At 49.8% G+C, this 20,863-nt stretch overlaps 2 protein-coding genes across 6 annotated transcripts in view; one reads left to right on the forward strand and one right to left on the reverse strand.

Annotated features, from left to right (window-relative positions):
* EMG1 (EMG1 N1-specific pseudouridine methyltransferase) overlaps nucleotides 1-632 on the reverse strand; it is a 31,853-nt gene extending 31,221 nt beyond the window's left edge. For both annotated transcript variants that reach the window (XM_056529217.1, XM_056529216.1), the window contains exon 1: nucleotides 408-632. In XM_056529217.1, coding sequence (XP_056385192.1) covers nucleotides 408-578 — 171 coding nt within the window. In that variant the 5' untranslated portion in view covers nucleotides 579-632. The remainder of the gene's footprint in view (nucleotides 1-407) is intronic.
* On the forward strand, nucleotides 594-20,357 carry PHB2 (prohibitin 2). 4 transcript variants are annotated; one of them, XM_056529212.1, is made up of 9 exons: nucleotides 594-728; nucleotides 8,632-8,761; nucleotides 9,036-9,120; nucleotides 14,016-14,095; nucleotides 16,146-16,330; nucleotides 17,258-17,387; nucleotides 17,492-17,595; nucleotides 17,784-17,861; nucleotides 20,218-20,356. In XM_056529212.1, the coding sequence occupies exons 2-9, from the start codon at nucleotides 8,635-8,637 to the stop codon at nucleotides 20,296-20,298; spliced, it is 870 nt and encodes a 289-aa protein (XP_056385187.1). In that variant the 5' UTR covers nucleotides 594-728; nucleotides 8,632-8,634; the 3' UTR covers nucleotides 20,299-20,356. The 4 variants fall into 4 exon arrangements, with proteins under 4 accessions (XP_056385187.1, XP_056385186.1, XP_056385190.1 ...); XM_056529211.1 differs by lacking the exon at nucleotides 594-728 and adding an exon at nucleotides 748-828 and having other exon boundaries at nucleotides 20,218-20,357; XM_056529215.1 differs by lacking the exon at nucleotides 594-728 and adding an exon at nucleotides 751-773 and having other exon boundaries at nucleotides 20,218-20,357.
* The last annotated feature ends 506 nt before the right edge of the window (nucleotides 20,358-20,863 follow it).

A 20,863-nucleotide genomic window follows, 5' to 3' on the forward strand; every position in this document is an offset into this window, starting at 1 on the left:
CACCAGCACAGTGGTCTCCAACAGTGTGTCTCCAGCTGTTGCAAAACAACAACTCCCAGCATGACCGAGCAATGGCTGTCCGGGCATGCTGGGAATTGTAGTTTTGAAACAGCTGGAAGCACCCTGGTTGGAAAAAAATAACTCACATCCTTGGATACGGGACCTCATTACGTATCTATTCATACTAAATATAAGAGCTCAGCTGCTTCCACACACCCCTGACTGCAGTGGAACCGGCCGAGCACATGTACTGACTGAATGTAAAGAGAAATGGGCCGGACCATTCAGCTGATTATGGGGGTGTACATCTCACATGAATCAATAATCAATGACCACGAGTTACACAGTAAGACAGGAGCATGCTGATACTTCTAGTTCACCAGGTCACAATCATACAGATAAATTACCCGCACGGTCTCCAGACTGGCCCCCTCCAGTAACACGATCAGCCTCCCGTCTTTCCGCCGCTTTACCCGGGGCTCGTCGTCATCTGTCCGGTTTACACTCGTGGGTCCCCAGCGATCCGCCATGTCTGGTGGCTGGCAAAAAGAGTCACTTCCGCTCAAGAGGGCAGCCATGTTGGGGTTGGCCTCCAGCGAGTCACGTGACACCAACGGAACTAGAGCGCACGCGGAGAAGCGGCTGCCCGGAGCTGACAAGTAGGTGCGCACTTCCGGTGTCCTTCTACTGCCGGGGCTGACATACAGGAGGAGACACGTGAAAGAGGGGTGAGGACGCGGGGACTACGGGGGGCGCTGAGGGTTACCGGGGATGTATGTGTCGTGTATAGCAGACTCGCCGTACGGCGGGCGGTGCTGTGACTGAGGCCCATGTGGTTGTATTTGGACTGTACTATTACTCATCATATACAGGGGGGTTGTTGTCTCTGTTTGACACTTTCTCCAGGGATAATTAGACAGATAGTTTGTCAAGGTCAGCGCTCCCCAACTTGTGACTGCAGCAGAACTATAACTCACAGCATCTCCGGATAGATGAAGGCTCGCGGGGCATGATGGGAGTTGTAGTTTTGCAGTTGCTGTAGGGTCACAGGTTGGGGGTGTCATGGAAACAGCTTGTCATCTGTGTCACAGATAGGAATTCATATTGGGGTGAAGATTGGGTGAAGGTCACATGAAGAATGGATAGACAGACAAACCGGTGGGGATGTTTAAAATTAGGAATGGGGGGGGGCGGGGGTGAGAAATTAGGAACGGGGGGGGGGGGGGCGGGGGTGAGAAATTAGGAACGGGGGGGGGGGGCGGGGGTGAGAAATTAGGAACGGGGGGGGGGGGGCGGGGGTGAGAATTAGGAACGGGGGGGGGGGGGGCGGGGGTGAGAAATTAGGAACGGGGGGGGGGGCGGGGGTGAGAAATTAGGAACGGGGGGGGGGCGGGGGGTGAGAAATTAGGAACGGGGGGGGGGGGCGGGGGTGAGAAATTAGGAACGGGGGGGGGGGCGGGGGTGAGAAATTAGGAACGGGGGGGGGGGGCGGGGGTGAGAAATTAGGAACGGGGGGGGGGCGGGGGTGAGAAATTAGGAACGGGGGGGGGGCGGGGGTGAGAAATTAGGAACGGGGGGGGGGCGGGGGTGAGAAATTAGGACGGGGGGGGGGGCGGGGGTGAGAAATTAGGAACGGGGGGGGGGGTGAGAGATTAGGAACGGGGGGGGGGTGAGAGATTAGGAACGGGGGGGGGGGTGAGAGATTAGGAACGGGGGGGGGGGTGAGAGATTAGGAACGGGGGGGGGGGGTGAGAGATTAGGAACGGGGGGGGGGGGGTGAGAGATTAGGAACGGGGGGGGGGGTGAGAGATTAGGAACGGGGGGGGGGGGGGTGAGAGATTAGGAACGGGGGGGGGGGGGGTGAGAGATTAGGAACGGGGGGGGGGGTGAGAGATTAGGAACGGGGGGGGGGGTGAGAGATTAGGAACGGGGGGGGGGTGAGAGATTAGGAACGGGGGGGAGAGATTAGGAACGGGGGGGGGGTGAGAGATTGGGGGGGTTATAGAAAATTAGGGACGGTTGGATGGGTGTGTGTGGAAGTTTAGGGATGGACATTGAAGGGATGTTGAAGATAAGTGATGGACAGACTATGGGGTCCTTGGATCTCCTGTGCTATTAGCTGAGGAGTCTCTCCGGTCGCCTCTCTATTGGCTGAGGAGCCTCTCCGGTCGCCTCTCTATTGGCTGAGGAGCCTCTCCGGTCGCCTCTCTGTTGGCTGAGGAGCCTCTCCGGTCGCCTCTCTATTGGCTGAGGAGCCTCTCCGGTCGCCTCTCTATTGGCTGAGGAGCCTCTCCGGTCGCCTCTTTATTGGCTGAGGAGCCTCTCCGGTCGCCTCTCTGTTGGCTGAGGAGCCTCTCCGGTCGCCTCTCTATTGGCTGAGGAGCCTCTCCGGTCGCCTCTCTATTGGCTGAGGAGCCTCTCCGGTCGCCTCTCTGTTGGCTGAGGAGCCTCTCCGGTCGCCTCTCTGTTGGCTGAGGAGCCTCTCCGGTCGCCTCTCTGTTGGCTGAGGAGCCTCTCCGGTCGCCTCTCTGTTGGCTGAGGAGCCTCTCCGGTCGCCTCTCTGTTGGCTGAGGAGCCTCTCCGGTCGCCTCTCTGTTGGCTGAGGAGCCTCTCCGGTCGCCTCTCTGTTGGCTGAGGAGCCTCTCCGGTCGCCTCTCTGTTGGCTGAGGAGCCTCTCCGGTCGCCTCTCTGTTGGCTGAGGAGCCTCTCCGGTCGCCTCTCTGTTGGCTGAGGAGCCTCTCCGGTCGCCTCTCTGTTGGCTGAGGAGCCTCTCCGGTCGCCTCTCTGTTGGCTGAGGAGCCTCTCCGGTCGCCTCTCTGTTGGCTGAGGAGCCTCTCCGGTCGCCTCTCTGTTGGCTGAGGAGCCTCTCCGGTCGCCTCTCTGTTGGCTGAGGAGCCTCTCCGGTCGCCTCTCTGTTGGCTGAGGAGCCTCTCCGGTCGCCTCTCTGTTGGCTGAGGAGCCTCTCCGGTCGCCTCTCTGTTGGCTGAGGAGCCTCTCCGGTCGCCTCTCTGTTGGCTGAGGAGCCTCTCCGGTCGCCTCTCTGTTGGCTGAGGAGCCTCTCCGGTCGCCTCTCTGTTGGCTGAGGAGCCTCTCCGGTCGCCTCTCTGTTGGCTGAGGAGCCTCTCCGGTCGCCTCTCTGTTGGCTGAGGAGCCTCTCCGGTCGCCTCTCTGTTGGCTGAGGAGCCTCTCCGGTCGCCTCTCTGTTGGCTGAGGAGCCTCTCCGGTCGCCTCTCTGTTGGCTGAGGAGCCTCTCCGGTCGCCTCTCTGTTGGCTGAGGAGCCTCTCCGGTCGCCTCTCTGTTGGCTGAGGAGCCTCTCCGGTCGCCTCTCTGTTGGCTGAGGAGCCTCTCCGGTCGCCTCTCTGTTGGCTGAGGAGCCTCTCCGGTCGCCTCTCTGTTGGCTGAGGAGCCTCTCCGGTCGCCTCTCTGTTGGCTGAGGAGCCTCTCCGGTCGCCTCTCTGTTGGCTGAGGAGCCTCTCCGGTCGCCTCTCTGTTGGCTGAGGAGCCTCTCCGGTCGCCTCTCTGTTGGCTGAGGAGCCTCTCCGGTCGCCTCTCTGTTGGCTGAGGAGCCTCTCCGGTCGCCTCTCTGTTGGCTGAGGAGCCTCTCCGGTCGCCTCTCTGTTGGCTGAGGAGCCTCTCCGGTCGCCTCTCTGTTGGCTGAGGAGCCTCTCCGGTCGCCTCTCTGTTGGCTGAGGAGCCTCTCCGGTCGCCTCTCTGTTGGCTGAGGAGCCTCTCCGGTCGCCTCTCTGTTGGCTGAGGAGCCTCTCCGGTCGCCTCTCTGTTGGCTGAGGAGCCTCTCCGGTCGCCTCTCTGTTGGCTGAGGAGCCTCTCCGGTCGCCTCTCTCTTGGCTGAGGAGCCTCTCCGGTCGCCTCTCTGTTGGCTGAGGAGCCTCTCCGGCCGCCTCTCTATTAGTTCAGTCTGATCTGATGTAACCGGCTGCAATGCTTTGGTTCCCATCGTTAGACTCTCTTACTGTAAGGACTCGCTCTGTGACATAGAGGGAGGTGTCAGTGCTCAGGAGGAGCCACAGCTGAGGGGCCCCTCTATCCTCTGACTCCTCTGGAGCGGTCATGTGACCTGTTCCAGCACTTCTGATTGGTCAGGAGAGCTCCTTAGGCCAGGACATGCACCAGCAGCTATACACAGTATTGGAGCCAATTCCCAGGATTCGTTAGATGTCAATGTTCTCCCAGAATTGTCCTGTGTAGGATCCGGGGGGGGATATCACCCGTACAGACTTTTCTACCACATAATACATAGTTCGATCCTTCTTACAGCTGAGTGTTTGCTACAGTTGTATCCAGTCTAAGTAAACCTAGGATTTGCCATGTGACCTCTGGGATTCCTGCCAAACAGATGCTGGATTGCCTCCGGTGAAAGTTTTAATTAGTGATGAGCGAACTTACAGTAAATTCGATTCGTCACAAACTTATCGGCTCGGCAGTTGATGTCTTATCCTGCGTAAATTAGTTCAGCCTTCAGGTGCTCCGGTGGGCTGGAAAAAGTGCATACATTCCTAGGAAAGAGTTTCCTAGGACTGTATCCACCTTTTCCAGCCCACCGGAAAGCTGAACTAATTTATGCAGGAAAAGTCATCAACTGCCGAGCCGAGAAGTTCGTGACGAATCGAATTTACTGTAAGTTCGCTCATCTCTAGTTTTAATAGTCTTTTCCACTGTTGCCCAACCAGGGTGCCTTCAGCTGTTGCAAAACTACAACTCCCAGCATGCCCGGACAGCCTTTGGCTGTCCGGGCATGTTGGGAGTTGTAGTTTTGCAACAGCTGAAGGCACCCTGGTTGGAAAACACTGCAGTAGACTAGAGAAGGTACTTGCCCATCACTGGAGTACAACATAAAAATAGTATAAAATTCGATAACATTCAACACACAAAAAAAATTAAATAAAAACAATGTGCACTCGATTTTTTATATATCCAGTTGATATATTCCCCTTGCGTGTATTTATTTTTCGCATTGACTTGTACCAAAATGATCATCAAGTTTGGCGCTATTAGTTGTCTGCACCGGCTTTGTCATTTTTCTTGTGCCCTGCCAGGGGGTGTGGTTAGCAGATGCGCTGGATTTAACATTTGCGCAAAAATTTTTTTCGGGGAAATGTACTCCAGTGACCGACTGGCATAGAAATGTTTGTGAGCTTTTTCACAGTTTTTCTTATTTTTTTTTTCTGGGGTCTTCCTGTCATTTGAGCAAATTTTGAAGTGATGGGCACAATATTAAAGGGGTACTCCGGTGGAAAACTTTAATTTTTTTATATCAACTGGTGCCAGAAAGTTAAACAGACTTGTAAATTACTTCTATTTAAAAATTGTTATCCTTCCAGTACTTATCAGCTGCTGTTATGATCGACAGGAAGTTCTTTTCTTTTTTGAATTTTCTTTTCTGTTTGACCACAGTGCTCTCTGGTGACACCTCCGTCCATTTTAGGAACTGTCCAGAGTACAAGCAATTCCCCATAGCAAATCTCTCCTGCTCTGGAAAGTTCCTAAAATGGACAGAGCACTGTGGTCAGACAGAAAGGAAATTCAAAAAGAAAAGAACTTCCTGTGGAGTATACAGCCGCATAGAAGTACTGGAAGGATTAAGATTTTTGAATAGAAGTAATTTACAAATCTGTTTATCTTTCTGGGACCAGTTGATTTAAAAAATAAATAAATAAGTTTTCCAGTGGAGTACCCCTTTAAAGGGGTATTCCGGCCGGCCTTATACATCTTATCCCCAATCCAAAGGATAGGGGATAAGATGTCTGATCGCGGGGACCCCATGATCTCTATGCAGCACCCTGCATTCTGCGTCACGGCCATGACCCCCTCCTGGTGACGTAACGCCACGCCTTCTCCATGTCTATGGGAGGAAGTGTGACACCGCCACGCCCCCTCCCATAGACATGAATGGAGGAGGCGTGACATCACAAGGGGGCGTGGCCATGATGTCATGTCTTGGAGGCAGCGCCCGACACAGAATGCCGGGTGCTGCATGGAGATGGTGAGGGTCCCAGCAGTGGGACCCCTGTGATCAGACATCTTTACCTTTCACTGACAGCAAGCAGAGATGTTGTACTCAATGAAAAAACAGAAACTCACAGGGGGGATTTATCATGAGCGCCAATTTTTGCACAATGCGAATCCTGCTGTGCAAGTGGTGGGGTTTTCCAGTTGCTCAGCAAAATTTATTAAAGAGGTATTCCTATACAATACAGGAATATGGATGCACTACTGTGGTAGATGTACACAATGACATTGGCTATCCCTCAACACTGATGTTAAAATTGAGACATTCGCCAGTGTATCCTTATATGAAGGACACACCAGAGCCCGCACACCAACGCCAAGGTTTCTCAAGATGGTGCGGGACCTAACGCTAATCCTACCTGTGCTTGATAAACAGAACAGGGGCCAGTGGGCAATTACGGCAGCATTCGGCTGGCTCACAACTTCCTTCCAGATACCCTCCAGTGTTACTACGCACACATGCAATGGGAGGAGGGAGGCAAGCTGCAAGCCCCACCTGAGTTGGCTATTATGGGTGCCTGACCTCACAGGTGCTTCCTTAATGCTGCCTTGTAGATATTCAAGGCGCATTTATTTTGTAGTTTACACATCTCCAAATATAAAATTTAAACAAACAACAAAAAACGTGGTCTCAAATGGCTGGAGGTGCTCAACCCCAAATGCGGTTGTGCATTTATACTGGGGGAGCAGATCCTGCCCTTGTAGTCCGTTGCTAGGGGCGAACCCCAGCATAAAAATACGTACAATGGAGGATGCCTGCAGCGGACTACAAGTGCCACAATAGAATCCTACACCAGATAAACGGTGTGGATGTGTAACAATTAGAATAATACAATACAGGAATATGGGTGCACTACTGTGGTAGATGTACACAATGACATTGGCTATCCCTCAACACTGATGTTAAAATTGAGACATTCGCCAGTGTATCCTTATATGAAGGCCAGGCACCCATATTAGCCAACTCAGGTGGGGCTTGCAGCTTGCCTCCCTCCTCCCATTGTATGTGTGCTCAGTCACGCTGGAGGGTATCTGGGAGGAGGTTGTGAGTCGACCGAATGCTGCCGTAATTGCCCACTGGCCCCTGTTTTGCTTATCAAGCACAGGTAGGATTAGCGTTAGGTCTCGCACCAATTTGAGAAACCTTGGCGTTGGTGTGCGGGCTCTGGTGTGTCCTTCATATAAGGATACACTGGCGAATGTCTCAATTTTAACATCAGTGTTGAGGGATAGCCAATGTATTGTTTACATCTACCACAGTAGTGCACCCATATTCTTGTATTGTATTCTAATTGTTACATATCCACACCGTTTATCTGGTGTAGGATTCTATTGTGGCACTTGTAGTCCGCTGCAGGCATCCTCCATTGTACGTATTTTTATGCTGGGGATCGCCCCTAGCAACGGACTACAAGGGCAGGATCTGCTCCCCCAGTATAAATGCACAACCGCATCTGGGGTTGAGCACCTCCAGCCATTTGAGACCACGTTTATTGTTGTTTGTTTAAAGGGGTATTCCCCCTTTAGCTGATGCGAAACTACAACTCCCAGCATGCCCGGACAGCCAAAGGCTGTCCGGGCATGCTGGGAGTTGTAGTTTTGTAACGGCCGGGGGCACCCTGGTTGGGCAACAGTGGGATAGACTATTAAACTTTCCTCGGAGGCAATCCAGCATCTGTTTGGCCAGGAATCCCAAATCCTAGGTTTACTTAGACTGGATACAACTGTAGCAAACACTCAGCTGTAAGAAGGATCGAACTGGCCGGAATACCCCTTTTATTAAATTCTGCTTCGCAACTGGGAAAACTTGCACAGCAGGATTCGCATTGCGCAAAAATTGGCGCTCATGATAATCCCCCCTGTGAGTTTCTGTTTTTTCATGGAGTACAACATCTCTGCTTGCTGTCAGTGAAAGGTAAAGATGTCTGATCACAGGGGTCCCGCTGCTGGGACCCTCACCATCTCCGTGCAGCACCCGGCATTCTGTGTCGGGCGCTGCCTCCAAGACATGATGTCATCGCCACGCCCCCTTGTGATGTCACGCCTCCTCCATTCATGTCTATGGGAGGGGGCGTGGCGGTGTCACACTTCCTCCCATAGACATGGAGAAGGCGTGGCGTTACGTCACCAGGAAGGGGTCATGGCCGTGACACAGAATGCCGGGTGCTGCATAGAGATCATGGGGGTCCCCGCGATCAGACATCTTATTCCCTATCCTCTGGATTGGGGATAAGATGTATAAAGCCGGAATACCCCTTTAAAAGGGGTACTCCACTGGAAAACATTTTTTTTCTTTTTTAAATCTACTGCTTGCTGTCAGTGAAAAGTTTACCTGTGCCTACATTCAGGGGCTGAGAAGCCGCCCTGATCGCAGGTGCGGGAGTCGTTGCAGTGTATCAGGGCTGTGCAATTATGTGGAGAACACTTGATCGGGACTGGCTGTAAAATCATTTACTGACAGCAAGCAGAGATCTTGGAAGCGAGTTCAAACAGACAGTTAGCAGAAAGTTATGTAACGTTTACCTTATTAAACTGGAAGCCCCCCTTTAATTATTAGAGCCTCGCCAGTCATGTTTATACCTTTTTATTCTTCTCTTCTGCAGATCATGGCTCAGAACCTGAAGGATTTTGCTGGTCGTCTGCCCGCGGGGCCCCGTGGTCTGGGGACCGGTCTGAAGCTGCTGCTGGGTGCGGGTGCAGTGGCCTATGCCGTCAGGGAGTCTGTCTTTACAGGTAAGTAACACCCCACCCCCCACATTAAAGGGGTACTCCACTGGCAAATAAATGTTCCCACCGCTGTTTTGGCGTTGCGGAGGCCGGTCACACCCCTCGTGACATCACGTCCACGCCCTCAATGGAAGTCTATTGGAGGGGGCATGGCCAACCCCCCTGCAGCGCAAAAACAGCGTTCGGGACATTTACTTCCAAACACTGGCCAGTGGTGTACCCCTTTAAACCTCCTAATCCCAGAACCTGTATAGTATCTCACCCTCGTCTCTCCCTGCAGTGGAGGGCGGTCAGAGAGCCATCTTCTTCAACCGCGTCGGGGGTGTGCAGAAGGACACCATCCTTTCCGAGGGACTTCACTTCAGGTACTGCTCCTTCTAGACTGTAAATGGGGACCAGCGCCCTCCCAGCATGGTTATCCAGTATACCTAGAGTCCAGCATGGTAGATCTGCCTAGTTACAGCAGTGGGGTGACCATGCGAGAGCTGTTAAAGGGGTAGTCCAGTGGTGAAAAACTTATCCCCTATCCTAAGGATAGGGGATAAGTTTGAGATCGCGGGGGGTCCGACCGCTGGGGCCCCCTGCGATCTCTCTGTACGGGGGCCAGGCTCTCCGGCCAGATAGCGGGTATTGACCCCCGCATGAAGCGGCGGCCAACACGCCCCCTCAATACATCTCAAAGGCAGAGCCGGAGATTGCCGAAGGCCGGGCTTCGGCTCTGCCATAGAGTTGTATTGAGGGGGCGTGTCGGCCGCCGCTTCGTGCAGAGGTCGACACGGCCCCTTCGCCGCGGGCTGCCGGGGCTCCGTACAGGAGATCGTATGGGCCCCAGCGGTCGGACCCCCCGCGATCTGCAACTTATCCCCTATCCTTAGGATCGGGGATAAGTTGTTCACCACTGGGTCACCACTGGACTACTCCTTTAAAGGGGACGTATGGATGGCTTAGGCTATGTTTACACAGCATAACCAAAAATAAGGGCTTAAATACTACAATTTAAATAGGGCAAGGTGTCCCTTAAATGAAATAATAAACCTACATAATGACACCAAAGAGCCACTTGTAACAAAAATGACAACTTTATTGAATATTCCATACACATAAAATCACTTAAAATAGCAGCAAAGAGTCAGACTGCACCAATAGACCCACAGGGACAGTCCCATAATACAAGGTATATGGCAGCAGGAAAAATAGAGATCACTCACTTGTGGGCAGTGTAATTGCACATCTGTATCCATCAGGCCATGAAGTATGGTATATATGAACCAAACCGATGTGACCACAGTGCTCACCAAATATAGTAATATAAAATACCTTGCCAAAAAAACCATATCTGGACAATAAAGAGAAGGGAAAAGAGAAAGGACAAGTGGTGCAGGTGACAGAGAGATGGAGAGAGGATGATGGACTAGGGAGGGGGGGGGGGGGGGGGGGACAGAGCACCAAACACAAAAGGAGGGGAACTACCACCCACACACTGTCAGCACTGAACCCCTCTCCGCTGCACCAGCAAAAATGAGTTGCCGTCACCAAATCTCCATCAATGTTAACACACACCAATAGCCTTACCCACTGAACCTGGAGTCACCCCAACGCTTCCTCAGGGAGTGGTTACATATGAGATCTGAGATTATTTATGTGCCCATCGGCCAATCACAAACAAGAAATAAGTTAAAAACAGCTGGAGTTAATTACCTGGAAAGCGTGAGGTACTGGGAATGGCGGCCGCCATGTTTGATAGTACAGAGCATGCGCATAGAAACAGCGACGGGACGCATCCGACCACGTCACTGCGGCAGCGTCACTAACACGGTGTCTAACGCCAGCGTCATGACATCATGGAAAAAGAAATGCGCTGTGACTATCATCCCGTCAGATAGAATAAATGCGCTTGTGGGGTACCAGATGACGGATCTCATTCATCCCAGCATGTCAACATGCTAGCGCATGCGCGGATGACAAGAAATAGACTGCCCCTAGAGGATATAAGGGGAACTTACCACCATTGTACAAATAGACAAAAAACAAGTGAGTGATCTCTATTTTTCCTGTTGCCATATACCTTGTATTATGGGACTGTCCCTGTGAGTCTATTGGTGCAGTCTGACTCTTTGCTGCTATTTTAAGTGATTTTATGTGTATGGAATATTCAATAAAGTTGTCATTTTTGTTACAAGTGGCTCTTTGGTGTCATTATGTAGGTTTATTATATGTTTACACAGCCTAAATTTTGGGGACATTCCATCCACGGCATGTGCGCCAGGACTGCTCAGAAACGCGCCTTCTTAATAGACTGCAATGTCATTTCCGAGCGGGTTCTGCGGATAGAATTGACATGTTCATTCTTTGAATGTCTGCGACCGATGTTTGGTACCTGCACACAGTTTGTATACACAGCACAGGAACAAGATTTGGAAACCATGTGACACTGACCGGCAATAATGCGAATACTGGGGAAGATCTATCAAAACGTGCAGTTGACCAGGAAAAGTTGACCAGTCGCCCATAGCAACCAATCAGATCGCTTCTTTCATTTATAATAAGGCCTCTGAAATATGAAAGAAGCCATCTGATTGGCTGCTATGGGCGACTGGTCAGCTTTTCCTCTGCACAAGTTTAAAAAATGTCCCCAACTGAGTATGCCAGAGCATTGTACATATGATCACAGGACAAATAGTGATGTCCCTGGGTAAAAAAAAATTTAAAAAAATGGACAGTAAAAGGAAAGTGCTCAGTAAAATGGGTGTGTGTGGAAAAAAAATATATATATATATATATTAGTGTGTGTATATGTTACATAATATATCGCAGTGGCAATTGAATTGCGATTATTGCCAATTGCGAAATGTCTATTTAGCCCTTCCCAAAATTTTGCGATGAACCTAAACACTATTGTGAGGAGAAACAGTGGGCCGCACAATGGAGGGTCCGGGCCACATCGCACAGGAGCCGACAATTAGGGGGAACAAGGGAGCAGAGCCTGGCTATGGCAGTAAGCTAAGCTCCCATGCAGCGCGGCTTGGCCCGGCCCCTTCAGCGTGCAGCCGACTGTCTCTCCTCCCAGCAGTGCTCAGCGCACAAGGTGATGTCAGGCATTAACCCTTTGTACGCCGCAATCAACGTTGATCGTGGCATCTAAAATGCCGAAAACAAGTGCCGGTAGCTCAGTGGAGCTGATCGGGACACCTGTGGCAAAACCTGCAGGGTCCCGATCAGATGAGAGGACAAGTGGAGGTTCCCTACCTGCCTCTAGCTCGTCCGATCAGCGCTCCAATAATGGGCTCCTATGGCACAGCATTGATCAGTGTCTAGAAGCAAAAGATTACATCTGTGTGTCTACAGCTGTTACAAAACTACAACTCCCAGCATGCCCGAACAGCTTTTGACTGTCTGGGCATGCTGGGAATTGTAGTTTTGCAACAACTGGAGACTGTGTAAAAACACTGCCCCATGGAGACTAAAAAATATTGTGGGAAAAAAAGTGAAAAGGCAATAAACATGAAAAAGCCCCCTCCTCTAAATAAAAGTTTAAATACCCCTCCCCCTTTTCCACCCATTTTTGAAATAGAATAAAAATAAACCTAAACATGTGGTATCGCCACAAGCATAAATGTCCGAACTATTAATATATAATGTTAATGAAACCGCACAGTCAATGGCGTAAACCTAAAAAAAAAATACAAAGCCCAGAATTGTTTATTTTTGGTCACTTCATATAGCAGGTAAAAATAAAAAGTGATCAAAAAGTCCCATCAAAACAGCAATGGTGCCAATAAAAAATACAGATGACGGCGCAACAAATAAGCTTCATTACAGCCCCGTATATGGAAAAATAAGAAGGTTTTAGGAGTCAGAAGGGGACATTTTTGTCACAGTGCAGTAAAACGTACCCTCATCCAAAGGAAAGGCGACCGCTGGGAACCTCCTGCAATCCTGTACAGTGACCCCCCCCCGACCTACGATGGCCCCGACATACGATCATTTCACCATACGATCACTCTGAGGCCATCACATGTTGAAGGCAGCATCAACATACGATGCTTTTGTACGTCGGGGCCATCGCATAAACTGCTATCCGGCAGCGCAGACTGCTTCAGCTGCCACCGGATAGCCATTTACGGTGCCCCGTGTGGTCCGGTGACGATCACTTACCTGTCCTCGGGGCTCCGGCGCGTCCTCTTCGGGATCCCCTGCATCGCCGGCGCTCTCAATCATCATCATCACGTCGCTGCGCACGCCGTCCCGTCATCCAATAGGAGCGGCGTGCGTAGCGACGTGATGGCGGCGACGGAGAGCGAGGATCCCGGGGAAGCAGAGGCCTTGCCGGAGCGTCGGGGACACCTCGGGGACGCGGCGACAGCGATGGAGGGTGACATCCAGGGCAGCGGGGACAGGTGAGTATAACTTCCAGTACCAGTGATCTTCAACCTGCGGACCTCCAGCTGTCCGGGCATGCTGGGTGTTGTAGTTTTGCAACATCTGGAGGTCCGCAGGTTGTAGACCATTGTCCTATACTTTACATTGCACGGATCCCTCAACATGCGATGGTTTCAACAAACGATGGTCCATTTGGAACGGATTACCATCGTATGTTGAGGGACCACTGTACATGGCAGCCCGTCAGTCCCTAGGAAGGGGGCGTGCCGACCCCCACACGAAGCAGCGGCCAACACACACCCTCCTTGTATCTCATAGAGCTACATTGAGGGTGTGTGTCGCCAACCATTTCCTGCAGGGGTAGACGCACCCCCTTCCTAGGGACTGCCGGGGCACTGTGCAGGGGATTGCGGGGGGGGGGGGGGTCCCAGCTGTCGGACTCCACGCAATCTGAAACCTATCCCCTTTCCTTTGGATTCGGGATGAGTTTTGCTGCACTGGAGGACTCCAATCCCCCCATCTTATGTTGGCTATATGAAATGAGGAGATTGGACATGAAATAGGGGGGATTTCACCATTTGTTATATCGCAATCGAATATAAAAATCTCAATATTTACCTCCATAATCGCAATCGCACATTTTCCGCAAATTGTGTAGCCCTAATAAAAATTTTTTTTAAAAGTGTATATATATCTCCTTTTTCTTTCTATTTTCCATTTTGTATAAACATAAAAAATTCCCATATGTTATTTCTCTGTAACCACCAGAGCAATAAAGTAAATTACGTCATTGAAATCACAGTGTCAAAATGCCATGTCCGGGTATGCTGGGAGTTGTAGTTTTGCTATAGCTGGACTTGTGCCGTCTTGTATTTTGCAGGATTCCCTGGATCCAATATCCGATTATCTATGATATCAGAGCAAAGCCCCGAAAAATCTCCTCCCCCACTGGGTCCAAAGGTGAGAACCTAAAACAAGTCTGTAATCCTGAGCAATGTCACCATATCAGAGACTGTAAGGGGAGAGTCTGAGGACAGGCTTTAAAATAACAAGCAGCAGAATAGTGAGTGCAGCTCTGGAGTATAATACAGGATATAACTCAGGATCAGTACAGGATAAGTAATGTAATGTATGTACACAGTGACCTCACCAGCAGAATAGTGAGTACAGCTCTGGAGTATAATACAGGATATAACTCAGGATCAGTACAGGATAAGTAATGTAATGTATATACACAGTGACCCCACCAGCAGAATAGTGAGTACAGCTCTGGAGTATAATACAGGATATAACTCAGGATCAGTACAGGATAAGTAATGTAATGTATGTACACAGTGACCTCACCAGCCGAATAGTGAGTACAGCTCTGGGGTATAATACGGATATAACTCAGGATCAGTACAGGATAAGTAATGTCATGTATGTACACAGTGACCCCACCAGCAGAATAGTGAATACAGATCTGGAGTATAATACAGGATATAACTCGGGATCAGTACAGGATAAGTAATGTATGTACACAGTGACCCCACCAGCAGAATAGGGAGTGCAGCTCTGCAGTATAATACAGGATATAACTCAGGATCAGTACAGGATAAGTAATGTAATGTATGTGCACAGTGACCACACCAGCAGAATAGTGAGTACAGCTCTGCAGTATAATACAGGATATAACTCAGGATCAGTACAGGATAAGTAATGTAATGTATGTACACAGTGACCCCACCAGCAGAATAGTGAGTACAGCTCTGGAGTATAATACAGGATATAACTCAGGATCAGTACAGGATAAGTAATGTAATGTATGTACACAGTGACCTCACCAGCAGAATAGTCAGTACAGCTCTGGAGTATAATACAGGATATAACTCAGGATCAGTACAGGATAAGTAATGTAATGTATGTGCACAGTGACCACACCAGCAGAATAGGAAGTACAGCTCTGGAGTATAATATAGGATATAACTCAGGATCAGTACAGGGTAAGTAATGTAATGTATGTACACAGGGACCTCACCAGCAGAATAGTGAGTACAGCTCTGGTGTATAATACAGGATATAACTCAGGATCAGTACAGGATAAGTAATGTAATGTATGTACACAGTGACCCCACCAGCAGAATAGTGAATACAGATCTGGAGTATAATACAGGATATAACTCGGGATCAGTACAGGATAAGTAATGTATGTACACAGTGACCCCACCAGCAGAATAGTGAGTACAGCTCTGGAGTATAATACAGGATATAACTCAGGATCAGTACAGGATAAGTAATGTAATGTATGTACACAGTGATCCCACCAGCAGAATAGTGAGTACAGCTCTGGAGTATAATACAGGATATAACTCAGGATCAGTACAGGATAAGTAATGTAATGTATGTACACAGTGACCTCACCAGCAGAATAGTGAGTACAGCTCTGGAGTATAATACAGGATATAACTCAGGATCAGTACAGGATAAGTAATGTAATGTATGTACACAGTGACCTCACCAGCAGAATAGTGAGTACAGATCTGGAGTATAATACAGGATATAACTCAGGATCAGTACAGGATAAGTAATGTAATTTATGTACACAGTGACCTCACCAGCAGAATAGTGAGTACAGCTCTGCAGTATAATACAGGATATAACTCAGGATCGGTACAGGATAAGTAATGTAACGTATGTACACAGTGACCTCACCAGCAGAATAGTGAGTACAGCTCTGCAGTATAATACAGGATATAACTCAGGATCAGTACAGGATAAGTAATGTAATGTATGTACACAGTGACCTCACCAGCAGAATAGTGAGTACAGCTCTGGAGTATAGTACAGGATATAACTCAGGATCAGTACAGGATAAGTAATGTAATGTATGTACACAGTGACCTCACCAGCAGAATAGTGAGTACAGCTCTGGAGTATAGTACAGGATATAACTCAGGATCAGTAATGAAATGAAATCTTGTATTTGTGGTGTTGTCTGTGCGGACTATAATGCTGCAGTCCTCTTCCCCAGATCTACAGATGGTGAACATCACCCTCCGTGTCCTCTCTCGCCCTCTGGCCTCCGAGCTCCCTCTGATGTACCAGCGGCTCGGCTTGGATTACGAGGAGAGGGTCCTGCCATCCATTGTAAATGAGGTCCTGAAAAGCGTGGTGGCCAAATTCAATGCTTCACAGCTCATCACACAGAGAGCTCAGGTAATGTCTTTCCCCACGCTGAGACGGGGGGTAATGGCGTATAAAAATTGTCTGCAAAGGTAATGGGTAGAGGAGGAAGGAAAATTGGTAGGATGACAGAAGAACACAGTACAGGGGAAGTAATTTATGGTTGCACAGTTTTATACATAGACTTAAACACTAAGTACGGTCTATGGCAGAGGCCTTTATACTGTGGATGTTGCAAAACTGCAACTCCCAGCATACCCAGACAGCTAATAGCTGTCCGGGCATGCTGGGAGTTTAGTTTTGCAACAGCTGGAGGGTCACAGTTTGGAGAACACAATCAGGTCCAGATCAGCAGCAGTGCAACGAATTAGTGGGTTCCCTAGGGGTTATCCCATAGTCACCAGCGTAGGTGATCCATGTCTGATCATTGGGGCCCTAGTGCGAGTCACTAAAACAAGGGGGCCCGGTCCCTTCTGTCTGGAGACACGTACATGTCGTAAGATTATCTACAGAGGAAGTAATTTGTGTACACACAATGAAGTCAACAACTGAATGAGACTGGGAACTTACCAGGTAATTTGATTCTGTTACAGGGAAGCATTTGATGGGTGCACCTGTTGCATGGTGTTAAAGGATTACTCCGCTGCTCAGTGTTTGGAACAAACTGTTCCGAATGTTGGCGCCGGTAGCTCGTGATGTCATAGCCACGCCCCCCTCATGACTTCACGCCCCGCCCCCTCAATGCAAGTCGATGGGAGGGGGCGTGACGGATGTCACGCCCCCTCCCATCGACTTACATTGAGGGGGCGGGGCGTGAAGACATGAGGGGGGCGTGGCTATGACATCACGAGCTACCGGCGCCAACATTCGGAACAGTTTGTTCCAACGGCTGAGCAGCGTAGTACCCCTTTTAAGTGGGAAGCTCAGTGTTACGGACCCTCTTTTGTTTGTCGCCCTCAGGTCTCTCTCTTGATCCGTCGGGAGCTGACAGAGCGGGCAAAAGATTTCTACCTGATCCTGGACGACGTGGCCATCACAGAGCTGAGCTTCAGTAGAGAATACACAGCGGCCGTCGAGTCCAAGCAAGTGGGTAAGTGACCTCCTCCGCACCTTCTTCTCCAGGACCTGCACAGACGCCTTTCACCTACCTATTGCTGAGGGTTGTGACCGTTTCTCTCTGTTTTCACCCCACAGCCCAGCAGGAGGCGCAGCGAGCTCAGTTTTTGGTGGAGAAGGCCAAGCAGGACCAGAAACATAAGATCGTCCAGGCCGAGGGAGAAGCCACCGCAGCCAAGATGATATCCTTCACAGCCAGATAGGATTTACTGTTCATCGCTTTGGACCTGCTGGGGGTTTCCTATTTGGGACGGGAGGGTGGGGTCCATCCATTACTGTGAAGGATTACAGACATGGACATATGGGGGGGATTTATAATGGCTGCCATCTTCTCTTATTCTCTTCCCTTTTCCTTGACCAACCTTTGTACATTGGTGATGCTCTCAGTAAAAACCCCGGTTACTTGAAGCTGAGACGGATCCGTGCAGCTCAGAGCATAGCCAAGACGGTGAGTAAGGTCTATAGACATGGGGACCGCCATCTACAAGGGTCTCTAAAAAGGGTTGGGCCGATCGTAAAGTCGGCCGAAATACATGGGATTGAAGGGACAGAGCTCTCTGTGTCATGTGCATCGGGGTGGTCACTTCTCTCTTTAAAGGGATACTCCAGCATTAAAAGACTTGAATAAGGGCGTAAGTGTCTGATCGTGGGGATTAGAGATGAGCGAAACTTACAGTAAATTCGATTCGTTGCGAACTTCTCAGCTCGGCAGTTGATGACTTTTCCTGCATAAATTAGTTCAGCTTTCCGGTGCTCCCGTGGGCTGGAAAAGGTGGATACAGTCCTAGGAGACTCTTTCCTAGGAATGTATCCACCTTTTCCAGCCCACCGGAGCACCGGAAAGCTGAACTAATTTATGCAGGAAAAGTCAGCAACCGCCGAGCTGAGAAGTTCGTGATGAATCGAATTTACTGTAAGTTCGCTCATCTCTAGTGGGGTGGGTCTGAACTTTGGGACCCTCTGCGATCTCCAGAACAAGGCCCCCGAATCTCCCTGCTTCATGGAGAGCGAGGTTGTGATGAGCCCCATGCATTCTCTATGGGAGCGCTGGAGATACACAGGTGTCTCAGGAGCCCGTATAGAGTATGCATGGGGCACATGTGGACCCCTGCAATCAGACACCTATACCCTAGTTTTTTTTTTTTTTTTGTTTGTTTTTTTAAGACTTACCTTAAGGGATTCTCCTGATTATTTGGATGATTAAAGGGGTACTTCGCCCCTAAACATCCTATCCCTATCCAAAGCATAGGGGATAAGATGTCTGATCGGGTCCCGTCACTGCAGCGATCTCTACGGCGGCCCCCCAGACATCCGGTGCACGGAGCGAACTTCACTCTGCCGGATGACTGGACATGCGGGGCGGAGGCTGGTGACTCCGGAGCTGCACCCGGTGCTCTTAACGAACGCCAGGTGCAGCAGGGGGATCGTGGGGACCCCAGCGGCAGAACCCCTGCGTTCGGACATCTTATCCCCTTATCCTTTGGATAGGGATAAGATGTCTAGAGGCGGAGTACCCCCTTAAATACCATGGGATAAGATGGGGGTAGGGGGGCTGTTTACCTGTCCCTGTTGTCCCCCCTGGAGCTGCATAATCTAAGATGGTATATATTAGCAGAAAGTAGAAAACGGAACTCTCCATCCAATTTTAGTTAACATCTTCATCTTTATTTCATCATTAAAAATATTTTGTGCTGGGAGAGAGGGACGGGCAGCGGTAGCTACTTTGCGCGCCTTCTTCGCTTCTCTCTCCCAGCTAGCCTGCTGGCACGAAATATCATTTTAAATGATGAAATAAAGATGAAGATTTTAACTACAATTGGATGGTGAGTGCCGTTTTCTATATATCTGACAGAATGGGCGCTGGTTATTGGGGAATAATCCAAACAATCCAGTGAGCTCTGGTGTCCAGGAAAGGCACTTGCTGAAACGCTTGAATCCATAAAAGGAAGATTTCCTTGGCATATTCCTTAAAGGGGTACTCCACTGCTCAGTGTTTGGAACAAACTGTTCTGAACGCTAGAGCCGGTCCCGGGAGCTCGTGACTAGAGATGAGCGAACTTGCAGTAAATTCGATTCGTCACGAACTTCTCGGCTCGGCAGTTGATGACTTTTCCTGCATAAATTAGTTCAGCTTTCAGGTGCTCCGGTGGGCTGGAAAAGGTGGATACAGTCCTAGGAAAGAGTTTCCTATGACTGTATCCAGCTTTTCCAGCCCACCGGAGCACCTGAAAGCTGAACTAATTTATGCAGGATAAGTCATCAACTGCCGAGCCGAGAAGTCTGTGACGAATCAAATTTACTGTAAGTTCGCTCATCTCTACTCGTGACATCATTGCCCGGTCCCCTCATGACATCACTCCCCACGCCCTCAATGCAAGTCATGGGAGGGGGGGCGTGACAGCTCCCGGCTCCAGCGTTCGGAACAGTTTGTTCCAAACGCTGAGCAGCGGAGTACCCCTTTAAAATCTGCTGTCGAAATGTCATAAAACAAGCATGGCATCTTGTATGTGTTAGACTGACGCGTTTCCAGCACGCAGTGTGTCATAGTCTATGCCAGTGTTTCCCAACCAGGGTGCCTCCAGCTGTTGCAAAACTACAACTCCCAGCATGCCCAGACAGCCTTCGGCTGTCTGGGCATGCTGGGAGTTGTAGTTTTGCAACAGCTGGAGGCACCCTGGTTGGGAAACACTGGTCTATGTCAACTGGGGACTAAGGACATACCAATGTGTTCCGCCACAGAGGGGGGGGGGGGGGTGTCTATATTGGGGCGGACTGCAATTCCTTATATCCTGTGTCTATTACAGATCGCTGCATCCCAGAACCGGGTATATCTGAACGCTGACAACCTGTTCCTCAACCTCCAGGATGACGCCTTCACCAGGTGAGGACCATTTTTGACTTTACGGTCAGCGGTCACAAAAGGGACGCATACAAGAGTATGGCGAACATTCTATAGGCCAATGAATTCGGAAGATGCCTCTCAAAATCTATGAGAGGAAAACAGTGTTAGGTCAATCTATCTCTGTGTATCAAGACCCGTGCAGAGGAAAAGTCGACCAGTTGCCCATAGCAACCAATCAGATCGCTTCTTTCATTTCTCTGAGGACTTTTTAAAAGTGAAAGTAGCGATCTGATTGGTTGCTATGGGCTACTGGTCAACACTTCCTCTGCACAAGTTTTGATAAATCTGCCCCAAAGTCTTTACCTATAGGGGGAGATTTATGAAAACCTGTCCAGAGGGAAAGTTGCCCAGTTGCCCATAGCAACCAATCAGATCACTACTTTCATTTTGCAGAGGCCTTGTTAAAAATGAAAGAAGCGATCTGATTGGTTGCTATGGGCAACTTCTCCTCTGGACAGGTTTTCGTTATTTAGTCATACACACTACATGACCTCCACATTTCTTGTTTTTGTTTTGTATGTATAGTGTTTGTGGATTTTATTGCATAA

This window comes from Hyla sarda, chromosome 7 (assembly GCF_029499605.1).
Source record: "Hyla sarda isolate aHylSar1 chromosome 7, aHylSar1.hap1, whole genome shotgun sequence".
NCBI classification, from domain to species: domain Eukaryota; kingdom Metazoa; phylum Chordata; class Amphibia; order Anura; family Hylidae; genus Hyla; species Hyla sarda.

What these genes read in the sequence shown, in the direction of transcription:
- PHB2 (XM_056529212.1), top strand. Translation starts at nt 8,635, where the DNA reads ATGGCTCAGAACCTGAAGGATTTTGCTGGTCGTCTGCCCGCGGGGCCC. An exon ending in CGTCGAGTCCAAGCAAGTGG is followed by an intron (nt 17,388 to 17,491) that starts GTAAGTGACCTC and finishes TTCACCCCACAG; the next exon opens with CCCAGCAGGAGGCGCAGCGA. An exon ending in CTCAGAGCATAGCCAAGACG is followed by an intron (nt 17,862 to 20,217) that starts GTGAGTAAGGTC and finishes TGTCTATTACAG; the next exon opens with ATCGCTGCATCCCAGAACCG.